Raw genomic sequence first — 16,104 nt, 5'->3', positions numbered from 1 at the left:
AAGTCAATACCATTATAAAATTGAAGAATGATTAATAAAGTATGGTATGTTGCAAATGATCTATTGTGATATCATGATTTAGGGTATCGATAAGGTAGGATAGATTATAGTAATGAGCTGTGATTACAACATCGTAGTAGTTTTACATGGTTCTGGATGGCTGTCTGCATGGGTCTTGATAATCGTTGATATTTTTGCAAGTAGCAACATTTTATTTTGTTCACTGGCTCTAAGATGACCACACTGCCTCCCCTTAGAAATGCTGCTTTAAGACTTGTAGAAGCTCAGAAAATGGTACAAATGAACTTATTTACAAAGCAAATAGTTACAGATAACAAACTGTAACAAATTTATGGTTACCAAGGGGGAAAGGGAGTGATAAATTGGGAGATTGGGATTGACATATAGGCACTACTGTATATAAAATAGATAGCTAATAACAACCTACTGTATGGCACAGGGAACTCTACTCAATACTCTGTAATGACCTATATGGGAAAAGAAGTCTAAAAAGGGGCTTCCCTGGTGACTCAGTGGTTGAGAGTCCGCCTGCCGATGCAGGGGACACGGGTTCGTGCCCCGGTCTGGGAGGATCCCACATGCCGCGGAACGGCTGGGCCCGTGAGCCATGGCCGCTGAGCCTGTGTGTCCGGAGCCTGTGCCCTGCAACAGGAGAGGCCACAACAGTGAGAGGCCTGCGTACCGAAAAAAAAAAAAACCTAAAAAGGAGTAGATATATGTATATGTATAACAGATTCACTTTGCTGTACAACAAAAACTAAACATTATAAATCAACTCCAATAAAAATTTAAAGACTTGTAGAAGCTCAAGTCATCAATATTATTACATACACAGCATCTCTGTTGTCTGGACCTTCTGTGTTTCTGAATTATAGGATGAAAATTTATTGTAGCACTTAAACATAGCGAGGAGATACTATTCTTATAGAAATGATTTGAGTAGAGCAGAATTTTTAGGCCTCTTTCCGTTTTGCATTAGCAAGATAACCTTTAGGTAGTTAAGTCAGATAATGAGTCAAGGTTAAGTGAAAAGTGTAACATAGGTGTTTTTCCTTCATAATCTATGTCTATACTAGGTAAAGCAACTTCAGGACTTTAATGATTTTTTTCCTAATTGAAAACCATAGAGGAATCTCCTTTTCTCTTTTTATATTGTTTTACCTTTTAATTCGCATTGACACTTGACCATCAGTTTTACAATATATATAGTTTATTTGGGGGATGCATTTGGAATTTTACTGTAACATCGGTCATCCTATAGCAGCACTAGGTTGATGATAGATTTTTCTTGGAGGCCATCCAAGAGGTTGTTACTAAAGACCAAAAGGACCTCATTATAAAGTGATTTTGCTATAAAATGGTCCCTTGGAATGATCCCTGGAGACAGCAGGTCATTTGTACAGTTAAAAGAGCATGTAGTGTCAAAAATCGTTACTAAGGGGTCCTTACTGTACACCATTAGTTTAAATAAATTCCAGATGAATTAACAAGTTGTGTAATGGCTTAATTCCATAAAAAGACTAGGAAAAACTATATAAGGAGATGTTAATGTGATCCGGGGCAAGAAGACCTTTATGATTTCTGCTTTTGTAGATAGCCCTTCATGTGAAACAGACATTAAAAAAAAAAACCATCAACAAGTGGAGCCACGAATGGCATGTTACCCTCACCCAGCAGAGTGCTTGGTGGAAAGAGTCGTTAGACTCAGCCTTGGAATGTTCTTTCTGATGCACCTGCAAGCAAAGGGAAAAAGTATTTATAAAGAGATTGGGACTGTCTAGAGTTTAAAAAAATTTTTTTTAAATAAAGGATCTTGAGTAACTTGAGTTCTTTTTAAATTTTCAAAAATTTAGAAAGGTAACACATTTTTTAAAAGCAAAAATGCGGGCTTCCCTGGTGGTGCAGTGATTGAGAGTCCGCCTGCCGATGCAGGGGACACGGGTTTGTGCCCCAGTCTGGGAAGATCCCACATGCCGCAGAGCGGCTAGGCCCGTGAGCCATGGCCACGGAGCCTGCGCGTCCGGAGCCTGTGCTCTGCCACGCAAGAGGCCACAACAGTGAGAGGCCCACGTACCGCAAAAAAAAAAAAAAAAAAAGACAAAAATGCTATTTTACTATACATTGTTTTGTATTCTGCTTTTTTTTAACCCAATAACGTATCATGAACTTCTTTTGAAATCAAAATATACCTGTACGATATCACTTTTCACGGCCATGTAGTGTTTTACTCTATGGCTGTACTCTGTGTTTCGCTTGTTTGTTTTGGCCTCACTGCATGGCATAGTGGGATCTTAGTTCCCCGATCAGGGATTGAACCCGGGCCCCCCGGCAGTGGAAGCGTGGAGTCCTAACCACTGGACTGCCAGGGAAGTCCCTATACTCTGTTTTTAAACAAATCCCTGTGTTTGGGCATTAGGTTGTTTCTAATTTTTCACTATTATAAATGTATCCATCTGGGTCCAATCAGGAGAAAGAAATTTGAACATGGAAAATGTAGTGTACGGAATTATTAACTGTAACGGGGTTAGAGTAATGAGGGGTTAGCCAGCAGGAAGTAAAGAGACAGAAATAGCAGGTAGAAGGTGTAGTCGCTCCCCTGTGGAGACAGAGCGCCCACAGCAGTATCCCCAGGGTTGAGGTGCAGATCAAGTTGAAGAGGGCACAGCTGGGATTCACTGGATTTCAGAGAAGTCTCTGTGGTGCCGAGCTGGCGGCGCTGCCTGGAGATCAGTCCTTAGGGTACTAGGGAATACAGTGCACAGGGAGGCGTCTAACTGGAGGCCCTCTATTCCGAAACTGCCCAAGGAGGGGGTGTGTTGGGAGATGTTGCTGGCCTTGGGGTGCTGTTGGCCACTGCACACCAAAGGAGCTGTCAGCATGGCAGCAGTCTGTCAGGACGGCACTGGAGCCAGGAAGCAAAACCCGTTTCCCCTGCAGTATCTCTGCAGTCTCCTCCACCGCCAAAGCTGGCAAAGGAAAAATTATTTAAAGGACCCAGATCCATTTTCACAGAGCAGTCAAAAAAGGGTGAACTTGGAGCTGAGAGACGATAAATTGGAAAGCAGCAAAGGAAGCAGTGTTTCAAGGAGTATCCTTGTATATACATCATGGCATACCATCCAGATGTTTTGTTGCACACATTTCCTAGACATAGAATTGATCAAGAGGTAGGCACGATTTGCTCTCTAGAAAGATGTGTTAACTATCCTCCTGTGACTTAGCACTTAGAGCTTCTTCACACTTTACTTAACCCTGGGTGTTAGCATTCTTTTTAATGCTTACAAATCTGATAAGTCAGAAAAAAAAAACACCCCAGTATTGTTTTTTGTTGATATTTTTTAAAAATTAGTGATGTCAGAGCTTTTGTTTTCCTTTTTTATTCTTTTGTGCATTTCCTATCTATATCCTTTGCCCATTTAAAAAACTGGAAGATTGTCTTTCTCATTGATTTGTACATGCTCTTTATGTATCAAGTATCAGAATGTTTAAATGGTTATATAGTCACATCTTACATTCATTTGTAATGTTTAAAATGTAATTCATCTGGAAATCATTTTAGTTTAAGGTCTGAGGGTTATAAGTGTTTAACTTTTTAATTTTGTTCCAATTGTTCCAATAATGTTAACTATTTTCTCTTTTCCTGACTGATTTCAAATGTTACTTTGATCATATATTGAATTGTGTCTATTTCTAGACTTTAAATTGTTTTCCTTTGGTTTTTAATGAGTTAATTGTCTCACTTTTTCTTTCAGAACAGGACGCAGGCCTTGATGCCCTTTCCTCGATCATAAGTCGCCAGAAACAAATGGGGCAGGAAATTGGGAATGAACTGAATGAACAAAATGGTAAGAACACGTCTGAAATTGACCAGATTTGCCCTTTAATATAAATGCTAAAGGCTTGTGTAATTGTTAAATGATTTTAATATTACAAAACACCTGCAGTAGTTAAACGTCAATGGATTTTTATATTGATCGTTTAATGCAATTGAGGGTGGTTTGTGGCAGATTTAAGTTACTAAGCACTAGGAAAAGAAATTTGGTTTAAAAATGTCCAGTTTTCTGTAGCTGCTTTTAAAAATGCTTTGTTTTGTGATCTGTTTATCCTGTGGGCTCTCCTTATGTGGTCACGGGGTGAAGTGGCTCAATGCGTCCTACACCAGCGCAGAGGCAGGGCACACTGAGTTGTCCTCTACACACCGGGGTGGGGGGGGGGCGTTGGCTCCTCTTCTGTCATAAATACCAGGCTGCAGGGCAAAAAAATACTTGAAGATTTTTTTATTCAGGGCTTGATGTGACAAACCTGCCTGGGGAAAGATTAGTTTGCAAACCCACAAGCAGGATGGCTTGGGAGAGACGGAGCTTTTAGGCAGGAGCCTACCCAGATGGCTCTTGTGCTTGAGGTATGCGGTTGAGGGTACGGGGGCATGAATGGAAGATGCAGCAGTAGGAGTGGAGAAGAGGGGATGGAAGCAGGGGACTGATGGTGCTTTTACCACATGGACCCTGTCGGGGGAATGTGGCGGGGGGGGTCGCTGGTTTGTGAGTGGAGATCCTAAGTCCGGTTTGGACCCGTCCAATGAGAGATGCCAGTGAGGAATCCAAGTCACAGCGTCGAGTGGACAGTGGGAGATAAGGTACTAGAGCTCGGTGAGAGGAGAGGACCAAAGGGAAGAGATGTGAGCAGCTTCAGCAGAGAGGTGCTGGGTGGAAGCAGAAGAATAGTTGAGTTTCAGTGAGGCGAGTGTTTATCGAAGGCCCCTGCTAGGTGCTAAGCCCTTTAATCTGTGCCATTTCATTTAATCAGCGCATAGCACTGTGAAGGTGATGTTATTGCTGTTTGTCAGAGGTGAAGCCCAGAGTGGCCGAGGGACCCCGTAACGTCACCTCAGTTGTAAGGGATAGAAATGAAATCTCACACTAGCTTCCTCTCCAAGGAAGACAAAATGGGGAGAGAAAAGTAAAAAGTAAAAGGTTTCAGCTTTTGGTCATGGTATCATGGAGGCTCATGGTGGAACGGCTTTCAAGAAAGGTTACCCTGTATGGGTGAGCATTGGAGCCCTGGGAGTGGGCACGTGCTCGCTCCAAAGGGGCGCTGCACCTGTCAGGTTGTACAAGTCCCACTTTTCTTCATCTCTACAAAGACTGAGTTCATCTGTTGCCACAGTACTATTCCATTCATCTGTCATAAATGAATATAAAAGTTAATTCTATCCATCTGCCTTCTGTCATAAATAAATAGATCACCAAAGCAAATGGAGAAACCCTCTAGCTTTACCATCCTAATAGAGGTTCTTAATGGTTTAAGGACAGGGGGGAGGACAATTCAGTCCTTTCCTGATAGTGCTGATATGAATGTACTAATTCATGTATTTGCATCTAACTCAGTTATTGACCAGTTCCTTCCTCGAAAGACAGTGTTCATAAGAAAATTAGCTCTGTAGGAAATCTGCCTGTCATAGGTATAATTGTTCTTTTATCCCAAGGAAACTTAGCCTGTTGAGTGGGTCAGTCTAGAAAGGATGCTAGCCACACACTGTAAAGCACGTCCATCCTGTGATGTGCTCAGATAAGCCATGTCTAGTAACCGTGGTCCGTGGTCAAGCATGGATGGTGCCTACTTTGGTGAGGTGACTTGCTGACTTCCCGGATGAAGTCTCCGTGCATTTTCTTGCATAAGCAATCACACTGGCATGTCCTTATCTTGTTCAGTAGCCACCATACTTTGCTGCGTATTAGAATCACCTGAGGACCTTCTCAGCCTCCAAAGCCCAGGCCGTACCTGAGCTGGTTTTCTGTTGTTGCTGTAACGCATTACCACAAACTTAGCGGCTTCAGACAGTGCAACCCCCTTCTCATAGTTCTGGAGCTCTGAAGTCTGCTGTGGGTCTCACTGGGCTAAAACCAGGTGTTGGAAGGGCTGCATCCCTTTCTGGAGGCTCTGGGGGAGAATTAATTTCCTTGCCTTTTCCAGTGTCTAGAGGCTGCCTGCATTCCTTGGCTTGTGACCCCCTTCTCCACCTTCAAAGCCAGCAATGGTGGATTGAGTCCTTCTCACATGGCATCACTCTGACCTCTAGCTTCTGTCTCCCTCTTCCTGTTTTAAGGACCTTTGTGATTATGTTAGGCTCACCCGGATAATCCAGAATAGTGTTCCTATTTAAGGTCAACTGATTTAGCAACCCTAATCCATCTGCAACCTAATGCCCTTTGGCCGTGCAACCTAACATTCTCAGGTTCCAGGATGTAGATGTCTCTGGGGTGGGGGTGGGGGTGCTGTTCTGTCCAAGCATCAATACTTTTTTAAAGCTCCCCAGATGATTTCAGTAGGCTGCCAGGTTTGGGAACCAGTGCCCCTGTTGAATACGCTGAGGGAATGTATTTAGTACTGTACTTTTCCCTTGCCTCTCGGATGCTCACATGACAGACGGAAAGCCCACCCATGCACAGACCACTCGCCTGGTTACATATTACACATCTGCCATCCTAGTCACGGAGATTCTCTCTTCCCATCACACGTTTTACCCCCATCCTTTTCACCTCTTCCTCCGTGCCTCCCCGGTCCTCATCTCCGTTCCAGACCCGGATGCATATATGTGTACATAGACAAACATGAGGTATTTTTCCATGACTTGCCAAAATAAGCTGGGTTTTCTCTGTGGTGGCCTCCCACTGAGATTGCAGCTATGCTGGTGGTTTTCTGTTGTGCACATTTGCTCCTCAGAAATAGGGCAGAGTCAGCCATTTTCTTTGATAGGAACAGAGAGGCTCTCTGAGGATAAAAATGATATCCCTGCTAGGACTGTGATCAGCCTTTATTCCTTTTGTCAAAGTCAAGAAGGCCATTATGTCTAGAGGTGTTGAGAACAGGCTTGCAGCCCCATCTGGATTTTTACTGTGACCCGAGTACATAATGAGGCGTCTGGGACCCGGGAGAAGGTTTCCACTTTTGGTTGTAAATATCTCTACTTGGTTTATTGACCTACTGAGTTATTCTTTTGGTTTTCACTAAATGAGAGAAACAATAGGCTAAGATAATGGCCAGCCAGGCCATTTTTGGAATCAAGTATCCAGACCTTACTAACAAAATACAATACATGGTACTGAGGGCATAACCACAAAGCCAAAGGGTCGAATTATCATCACTGTAGGAATCTTCTCATAGAGAGTTAAAAAGGGCTTGGCCCACACCAGTAATTACCCTGTTCCTATGCCAGTGACCAAGCCTAATGAGGAAGAGGATTGGCAGTTCAGTGAAAAGGCGGGTGATGGGAGACCTGCAGGTCTAATGGATTTGGGGGGTTGACAGCTGGTGAAGGTGGGGGGATGCAGGAGAAGAGGGGTGGGTGGAGGGCCGAGGCAGGGAGATTGCCCCATGGGACCACAGTTCACAGTGAACCGTACGGATGGCTGGGGGCAAAGGGTTCGTGTCAGGCTGACTGCCCAGATGCTGTTCCGAAGTGCAGCTGTGATACAGTTTTACTGAAAAATCCCTTAAAGCTCATGCTCGAGGACAAGGCCTTTGGGAAGGAACACTAAAACAAAATGAATGGGACTGACTTGACTGAAGTGTAGATACTTCTGAGACCTGATTTGGGCATTGGCCAAGCTTTGAAGTCAGCCCTGAGAAGAACCACAGAGGCCCGGTTCCGAGGGAGGAAACAGCACCAGGAACAGACTGTCATTAACCTCTGCCAGTGTGTGCTGGTCCTCCCCATTCTTTTTTTTTTTTTTTTTTTTTTTTTGCGGTATGCGGGCCTCTCACTGTTGTGGCCTCTCCCGTTGCGGAGTACAGGCTCCGGACGCACAGGCTCAGCGGCCATGGCTCACGGGCCCAGCCGCTCCGCGGCATGTGGGATCCTCCCAGACCGGGGCACGAACCCGTGTCCCCTGCATCAGCAGGCGGACTCTCAACCACTGCGCCACCAGGGAAGCCCTCCCCATTCTTTTTAATGTTCAAATATCCCAAATTCGGCCAGTCCTTTCGATGTTTCTCTGTCAATCTTTAAACCTTTCCTTGCTTTCTGGAAGAACCCACAGTGACAAGGAAGGCCACTCGTCTCTACCGACGCATAAGTACTGGGATTGAGGAGACCAGGGTGTCCTTTGAAAGAGCTAGACAAAATGATCAAAGATTTCGCGTACACATCAGTGAATTACCATTGTAAGGGTCTGTTAGAGCTCCTAGCTGCATTTTCATGTTGAAAGTAATGTGGCAGGCTGAGTAATAGCCCCCAAAGATACCCACATCCTGATCTCTGGAATCTGTGTTTCCTTTTATGACACAAGGGACTTGGCAGGCGTGTTAATCCATTGAGGATCTTGAGACGGAGAGCTTATCCTGGATTATGTGGTTGGGGCCTAAATGTAACCACAGGTGTCCTTCTCAAAGGGGGAGGCCAAGGGACTTCCCCGGCAGTCCAGTGGTTAAGACTCTGCACTTCCACTGCAGGGGGTGTGGGTTCAATCCCTGGTCCGGGAACTAAGACCCCACATGAAAGAGGCCGAGAGAGTTTTGACATGGAAGCGCGGCCATGTGATGACTGAAGCAAGGTGCTATGATACTGGCTTCAAAGGTAGAGGCAGGGGCCACGGGCCAAGGGATGCAGGGAAGACAGCTCTAGAAGCTAGAAAAGGCCAGGAAATGAACTCTCCCCTAGAGCATCTGGAGGGACACCTTGATTTCAGTTGAGTGAAACTGATTTTGGACTTCTGATCTCCAAAACTATAAGGGAGTGATTGTGTATTGTTTTAAGCCACTAAGTGTAATCATTTGTTAGAACAGCAACAGGAAACTAATGTAGGTAATCACTGTCTTTTTGTCAGTTGTCAGTGAACTCAGGTTAACCCTCTTACCCTAGAAAACATGTATTGACTCCTTCATGTGTCTGACTACTCTTCCCTCTTGAGGAGCTTTCTTTGAAGCGGGCTTCACAGAAGGAAGTTTGCAGTTCTAGTGCCCCAGTCAACCTCTCAAACTGCGTAGCACTTTAATAACAGAATTTAATTGCAGACTTTAGTCTTGTACTGGTGAAATGTGTGGGCATTTGGGCGAAAGAATCTCTTTGAGGAATATCTGGTGTCAGAATTTCCCAGAGTCCAGTAGGCCAGCTGATTTGAGGTAGTATGGAGAGAAGCAGTTTAAACTTAAAATATGCAACTATTGGGCTTCCCTGGTGGCACAGTGGTTGGGAGTCCGCCTGCCGATGCAGGGGACATGGGTTTGTGCCCCGGTCCGGGAAGATCCCACATGCCGCAGAGTGGCTGGGCCCGTGAGCCATGGCCGCTGAGCCTGCGCATCCGGATCCTGTGCTCTGCAATGGGAGAGGCCACAGCAGTGAGAGGCCTGGGTACCGCAAAAAAAAAAAAAAAAAAAAAAAAGGAACTATTAAAACATAATGTGTGGTGGGAATAAAAGTGACTAGCATTTGAAATCTGATTTCACAGCACTACAGAATCTCCTTATTCAGTTAACTTGTGTGAGCAGGAAAATGATAATGAGTTGATAAGAAGAAAAACATTGAGCAAAAATGGTGCAGGTGAAACATGAGCATGGCAGAAAGTTATGAAGGGGGCGGGGCACTTGAAATGCTGACAGTTGGGAAACACCATTGTAAGAAGACGATTTGTTCAAGCCAAGGGCGCTGTAGAGTACTTCATTTTGGGCCTTGTCCTGGTTCGGTGCTCTGTGATGTAACACAGGCACCTTCTCCACTTGGCCCTCCCGATGGTGAGATCACAGACTAGCCGAGCTCAGGGATCAGAAGATGTGCTGAAACAAGGCCTCCCAGCTCTGCCAGTGTGTCAGATGGTGGTTGTGGCGGGGATGATGTCTGATGCTGCACCCCCAGAATTTCAATATGCTTGCCCTTTGGAGGAAGGAAGACAGACAGAAACTGCTTTCCTTTAAAAGAAATGTACAGTGGTTTGAGGTCCAGGGAGTTTGTGGTACTGCTTGGCAAGTGGTAAGTGAGCAGGGCCACACCCTGATCCCACTGCCCAGAGCTCTATCCCAGGAGAGCTGAGCCTAGGACTTGGAGCGCATGTCTCTGTGCCATCAGGCACTTTATGGACCAAGCAGGCTTTTATGAATTGGCGAGGGAGCCTGACCGCGGCCCGCCCCGCCCCCAACTTTGGGATATAGACACATACCTGTCTGGTGGGGAACGGTTTTCTCCAAGTGGCTGTGCTGATCTGGGTTCAGATTTCCTTTATTGAGATTTCATTCAGCTGCTGGGATTCGTGGAGTGGCTTCTCAAGCCTGCATTTCATTCATAAAGAGATTTGTGAGTTCCTTAGTCTCAGGGACTCTTAGGATGGAGAGGAGCTTGTGAGGTCGCTCCCCGCCCCCTGCCATCTCTTCATCTTTGGGAAGAACTGCACTCAGTCGCCCCGACCTACGGCCATCTCTGCTGCCCTCTGGTCACTTGGAGGCACTGTAAACCCTCCTGCTGTGCAGAAGCAGCGGCAGCCGTAGCCCATCTGTACACACATGTGCACGTTTTTACTCATTGGCTCCGTAACTTTATCTGGATTAAATCATCTTTTGTTCCTAATAAAAAGAGGCCTCATTAAGCCTAGTGAGGTCTGTCCCAAAATCCAGAGTAATATTTTTCCTTCCTTAGTACATTCTCTCTTTATTCAGCAAATACCGAGTGCCGACTATACGCTCAGCTCTGTGCTAGAACCCACGTATCAATCAGCTGTGGTGAGACTCGGTTTCTGCCCTCTGTTCTAGAGGGAGAGGCAGACGTTAGACAGCTAAGTGCACAGATGCCCAGTTAGAGACGTACAGGGCGCCATTACAACATAGAACAGAGGACCCTGACGTGGATTAGGATTAGGAAGGCCTTCCCCAAGGACATGATCTATGTACTGAGATTTAAAAGACCATTTCTAACAGAGGGAACAGCGTATGCAAAGGCCCTTATATGGAAAGGAGGGTAACACGGTTGAGAAACGTGGGAGGAGGGCACTGATCCCAGAGTCCAGACAGCCGGGGAGATGAGAACTGTTAGCAGGCTGGAGGGGAAGGTGGGAGTCACTGTGTAGGTGTGACCTTCGACCTATCTACACAGTGACCTAAACATCCATAGGGTTGGTGTCATCCGTTATGTAAAATTACTCAGTTTTCTACTTTATCAATCCTGTAATTTCGTCTGTGTAATTTACTTTTAAAAAGGGAGATACAGCTCTATCTCTATACTGTTTGCATTGTCCCGTAGCAGTTAATGCATCTAAACTGAGAGTTTAGCCACTTTTAGGGAGAAGAAATAAGTACATTGGCAGTGGGGCGTTTATTCATTCAGCAGATGTTGACTGAGTACCAGCTGTGTGTATGGCCCTTTTATATCGAAAAGCAACAATTACAACTCAAAACCAGAGCCCTTCCCTTACTGTGCTGAAGTCTAGCTGGGAGAGACAGACATGAAACGAACACTCCCCCAGATCAAGGTGTTTTCTCACATCGTGGGATGTGCTGTGAAGGCAGAGACCAGGCTGCCCGGGCAGGGGATGGCAGAGAGGTCTGGGTTCAGTTGGTGGCTGAGGTTACAGGACCTGGGCCAAGGTGGGCCAGGGAAGGGGGGAGGGCAGGTGAAGCATTCCAGGTAGTGCCAGGACCTTTCATGTGAGGCCTCAGAGGCTGCGGAGAGCCTTGCAAGTTTGAGAAATCCGAAGAAGGCTTTTGTCGCTGGTAGGGTGGGTGATGAGGCAGACGTTCCAAGATGAAATTACAGAGGGAGGGGTTCAGAGCAGGGCTGGGATGCTTCACAGCGTGAGTACCTAGTAAGCCCTGAAAATTACGGAGAATTTATATTTTCCTGGGAAGGACAATCAACAGCCTGAGTCAAGAAACAGTTATGTTAACAGTCATTTTCTTTTCTTTTTTTTTTTTGGGGGCCACACCATGCGGCTTGTGGGATTTTAATTTTATTTATTTATTTATTTTTGGCTGTGTTGGGTCTTCGTTTCTGTGCGAGGGCTTTCTCTAGTTGCAGCGAGCGGGGTCCAGTCTTCATCGCGGTGCGCGGGCCTCTCACTGTTGCAGCCTCTCTTGTTGCGGAGCACAGGCTCCAGACGCGCAGGCTCAGTAGTTGTGGCACACGGGCCTAGTTGCTCCACGGCATGTGGAACCTTCCCAGACAAGGGCTCAAACCCGTGTCTCCTGCATTGGCAGGCAGATTCTCAACCACTGCGCCACCAGGGAAGCCCGGCTTGTGGGATTTTAGTTCCCCGACCATGGATTGAACCTCAGGCCCTCAGCAGTGAGGGCATGGAGTCGTAACCACTGGACAGCCAGGAAGTTCCCTGTTAACAGTAATTTTGAACAGCACTGTGGCTCCATGCTAATTAATACCATTTCTTTTCAAATATACGAAAGCCTGTGTCCATCCTCCTTCAAATGCCACTTTTACCCTCCACAGATACTGATATTTAGTGCTGTTATTTTAATTTACTCTATTACATTTTATAATTGCCATTGATTTTGCTTTTTAACTCATTGTTTCTAAATTTCCAAACATGTTTTTTAAACCATCTTCTAAAATATTTTTCCACTTTTATTGAGATATAATTGGCATACAGCACTGTATGAGTTTTAGGTGCACAACATAATGACTTGAGTTACATTCATCATGAAACGATTACCACAGTAGGTTTAGTGAACATTCGTCATGTCAGAGAGATGCAACATTAAGGAAGCAGGGAAAAAAATATCTTTTCCTTCTGATGAGAACTCTTAAGATCTACTCTCCTAACACCTTTCATATACAGTGCACAGCAGTGCTAATTATCATGTTGTATATGACATCCCTAGTACGTACTTAGCTTGTAACTGAAATGACTACCTTAAACCATCTTCTTTTTTTTTTTGGTAGTATGCGGGCCTCTCACTGTCGTGGCCTCTCCCGTTGCGGAGCGCAGGCTCCGGACGCGCAGGCTCAGCGGCCATGGCTCACGGGCCCAGCCGCTCCACGGAATGTGGGATCTTCCTGGACCAGGGCACGAACCTGCGTCCCCTGCATCGGCAGGCGGACCCTCAACCACTGCACCACCAGGGAAGCCCTTAAACCATCTTTTTATTGTTGATTTTCTCATTGAGCTGCATAAGGGTCAGAGAATTATGTTCTATATGATACTGGTTTTTCTGAACTTGTTAACATCTCCTCTGAGGATTAGTAACCGTGGTGGCGAGTCACCCCTCTGTGTGCCTGAGGAGAATGGGTAGTCACCAGTTTGGGGAGACGGGGCTTCATATACACTTATTACATCAGGCTTGTGAACTCCTTTGTCCATCTTACCTGTCTTTACTACCCCTCTGCTTCCTCCAGTCAGTTTCTGAAAGAGGTGTGATGAAATTGCCTTCAGGGTTTGTGAACTTAGCAATTTATCTGTGCAACTGGGTCAATTTTTTATTTTACAAATTTTAAGAAAAGGTTATTAGGTACATATATACAGGATTATTTGATCTTATTTTGGTGGTTTTATCTTTTTATCATTATGGAAATATCTCTCTTTATCTCTACCGCTTTTTACCAGTAGGCCTACTGACTAGATATTAATATCACAATCTAGGCTTTTATTTGGTTGGTGTTTACCTAGTCTAGAGATTGCCAGACTTTGTCGTCGTCGTGGGCTGCTTTGTATTCTTTTTTTTTTTTTTTTTTTTTGCGGTACGCGGGCCTCTCACTGTTGTGGCCTCTCCTGTTGCGGAGCACAGGCTCCAGACGCGCAGGCCCGGCGGCCATGGCTCACGGGCCCAGCCGCTCCACGGCATGTGGGATCTTCCTGGACCGGGGCACGAACCCGTGTCCCCCGCATCAGCAGGCGGACTCTCAACCACTGTGCCACCAGGGAAGCCTGCTTTATATTCTTAACAATCATTGAGAACTCCTAAGAGCTTTTGTTTACATTGGTTATATCTATCAACACTAATTGCATTAGAAATTTAAAACATTTTAAAAATATTTATTCATTTTTAAAATAACAATAATAAGCCATTACATACTAACAGAAATAAGTTAACTTTTATGAAAAAGAACCTCCAATTATAAGTAGCTTAAAATAGAAAACACGTGTTTTTTTTTTGTTTTTTTTTTTTTAATCTTTCAGTATATTTCTGTTGTGGGGTCATTGGTGGGCACGGTTACTTAAGATCCCTGATGGATAGAATAGCCACCGTTTCAAACATTGATGGTCACTGTGCCAGAGAGTCGGAGAGCTCTAGAGGGTCTTGTTCCTGAAGTTAAGTGCTCTGGCCCAGAAGTGACAAGTCAGTTTCGTTCAGAGCTCCTTGGTCAGAGCTAAAACCACTAGGAGGTGTTATCCTACCCCTGCGTCTGGTTGAAGGGGAGGAGGACTGGACACACTGGGTGGATGACACAAATGACCGTCACGGGGGCAGTGTTTAGTAGTTAGGCGCCAAACTGCCTCTGGTACTGACTAGCCATAGGACCCTCCTCTTTCTCTGTCCTTAACTTCCTTGTCTAGAAAATGGGGATTTTAGTGCCTATTTTAGAGTGTTGTATGAAGGTGAAATGAATGGCCACGTGTGACGCTCCGAGAGTTGGGCCTCACACATTGTAAGGGATCTAAAAGTGTTTCCTGTTATTAACTCTTTATTCATAGTACAGGCTGTCAATCAAAACGGTAGACTGAGCTGATGGGGAGCCCCTTGCTCCCTTTCCCAAACACATGGAAATGTTAGATGAAACATTTAAAAAAATTGATTTATACTTCTTAGATGAGCTTGAAAGCAAGAGTTTCTCCGGGTGTCAGAAATGAAGTATTTTATTAACCCACAGCCATGAGTGGAATGGAAGCCTCGTGGCCCTCAGAGATAACTGAGCGAATATGCACACTAGGGGCTAATGTTTCAACACCCAGGCAGAGATGGAAGCCGGGGCTGTGGTCCCTGTGCATTCTGAGCACCTGAAAGCGGGCTCCATACAAAGCCAGGGGCTGAGAAATGACCATTTTATGGGAAAACGAAATTCCCCTATCTCCACCCAAGAATGAGATGCTCAGCGAGGCCACCCACCTTGGGCCACAGCCACGCTTATGTTTTTAACATGTAGACTTAAGTTTACACATTTTTAACAAAGTCTAGAGCAAATAACTATCTCTGAATCAATCAAGTTTAGATTTCTTAACTTTGCTTCAAAGTCTTCCTCTATAATGTTTTAAACTGAAGCTCTCTTTTTTTTTTCCCTATGGTCAGTGTTTTTTTTGTTTGTTTGTTTGTTTTGCGGTACGCGGGCCTCTCGCTGCTGTGGCCTCTTCCGTTGGGGAGCACAGGCTCCGGATGCGCAGGCTCAGCGGCCATGGCACGCAGGCCCAGCCGCTCCGTGGCATGTGGGATCTTCCCGGACCGGGGCACGAACCCGTGTCCCCTGCATCGGCAGGCGGACTCTCAACCACTGAGCCACCAGGGAAGCCCCTATGGTCAGTGTTTTTATTTAGATTTACCAACATGTTTTACTGATTTCTGTTATTGTATCTATTCTGTGACTCAGCTCTTCTAACAGATTTTTTTTTAATTTTGAGAACTATACTTTTAAACACCATTAAAGCTTATGCTTTAATGCTTACGATTGCTTTTCCCCCACAGAAGTATGTTTTTAAGGTTGTACAGTCTTTTAAACCTTTGAGTGGTACTAATCAGAACTTTACATTTTCCTTTGGCTCGTGGCGGTGTTTCTGTGTCCTCCAGGTAAGTTTTGGTTTGTTCATCTCAGTCTTTCTCACGCTGTTATAGGATGAATTATGTCCCCTCAACATTCACAGGTTGAAGTCCCAATTCCCAGAACCTCAGAATGTGATTGTATTTGGAAATAGGGTCTTTAAAGAGGTGATTAAGTTAAAATGAGGTCATTAGGTTGGGACCTAATCCTATAAGACTGCTGTCCTTATAAGAGGAGGAAATTAGGACACAGACACACATGGAGGGAAGACCATGTAAGGGCATAGGGAGAAGACGGCCGTCTGCCGGTCAAGGAGAGAGGCCTCATAAGAAACCAGTTCTGGGGGCTTCCCTGGTGGCGCAGTGGTTGAGAATGTGCCTGCTAATGTAGGGGACACGGGT

The 16,104-nt window shown here is 45.2% G+C and overlaps 1 protein-coding gene across 3 annotated transcripts in view; it reads left to right on the top strand.

Annotated features, from left to right (window-relative positions):
- Positions 1 to 16,104, top strand: part of STX8 (syntaxin 8) — a 250,742-nt gene that overhangs the window by 62,660 nt on the left and 171,978 nt on the right. For all 3 annotated transcript variants that reach the window (XM_081219278.1, XM_081219280.1, XM_081219279.1), the window contains one exon: positions 3,774 to 3,866. In XM_081219278.1, coding sequence (XP_081075404.1) covers positions 3,774 to 3,866 — 93 coding nt within the window. The remainder of the gene's footprint in view (positions 1 to 3,773; positions 3,867 to 16,104) is intronic.

This window comes from Mesoplodon bidens, assembly GCF_964165515.1.
Source record: "Mesoplodon bidens genome assembly, chromosome: 19".
NCBI classification, from domain to species: domain Eukaryota; kingdom Metazoa; phylum Chordata; class Mammalia; order Artiodactyla; family Ziphiidae; genus Mesoplodon; species Mesoplodon bidens.
The sequence above is the reverse complement of the archived record's forward strand: the minus strand, read 5'-3'. Positions and strand labels throughout refer to the sequence as shown.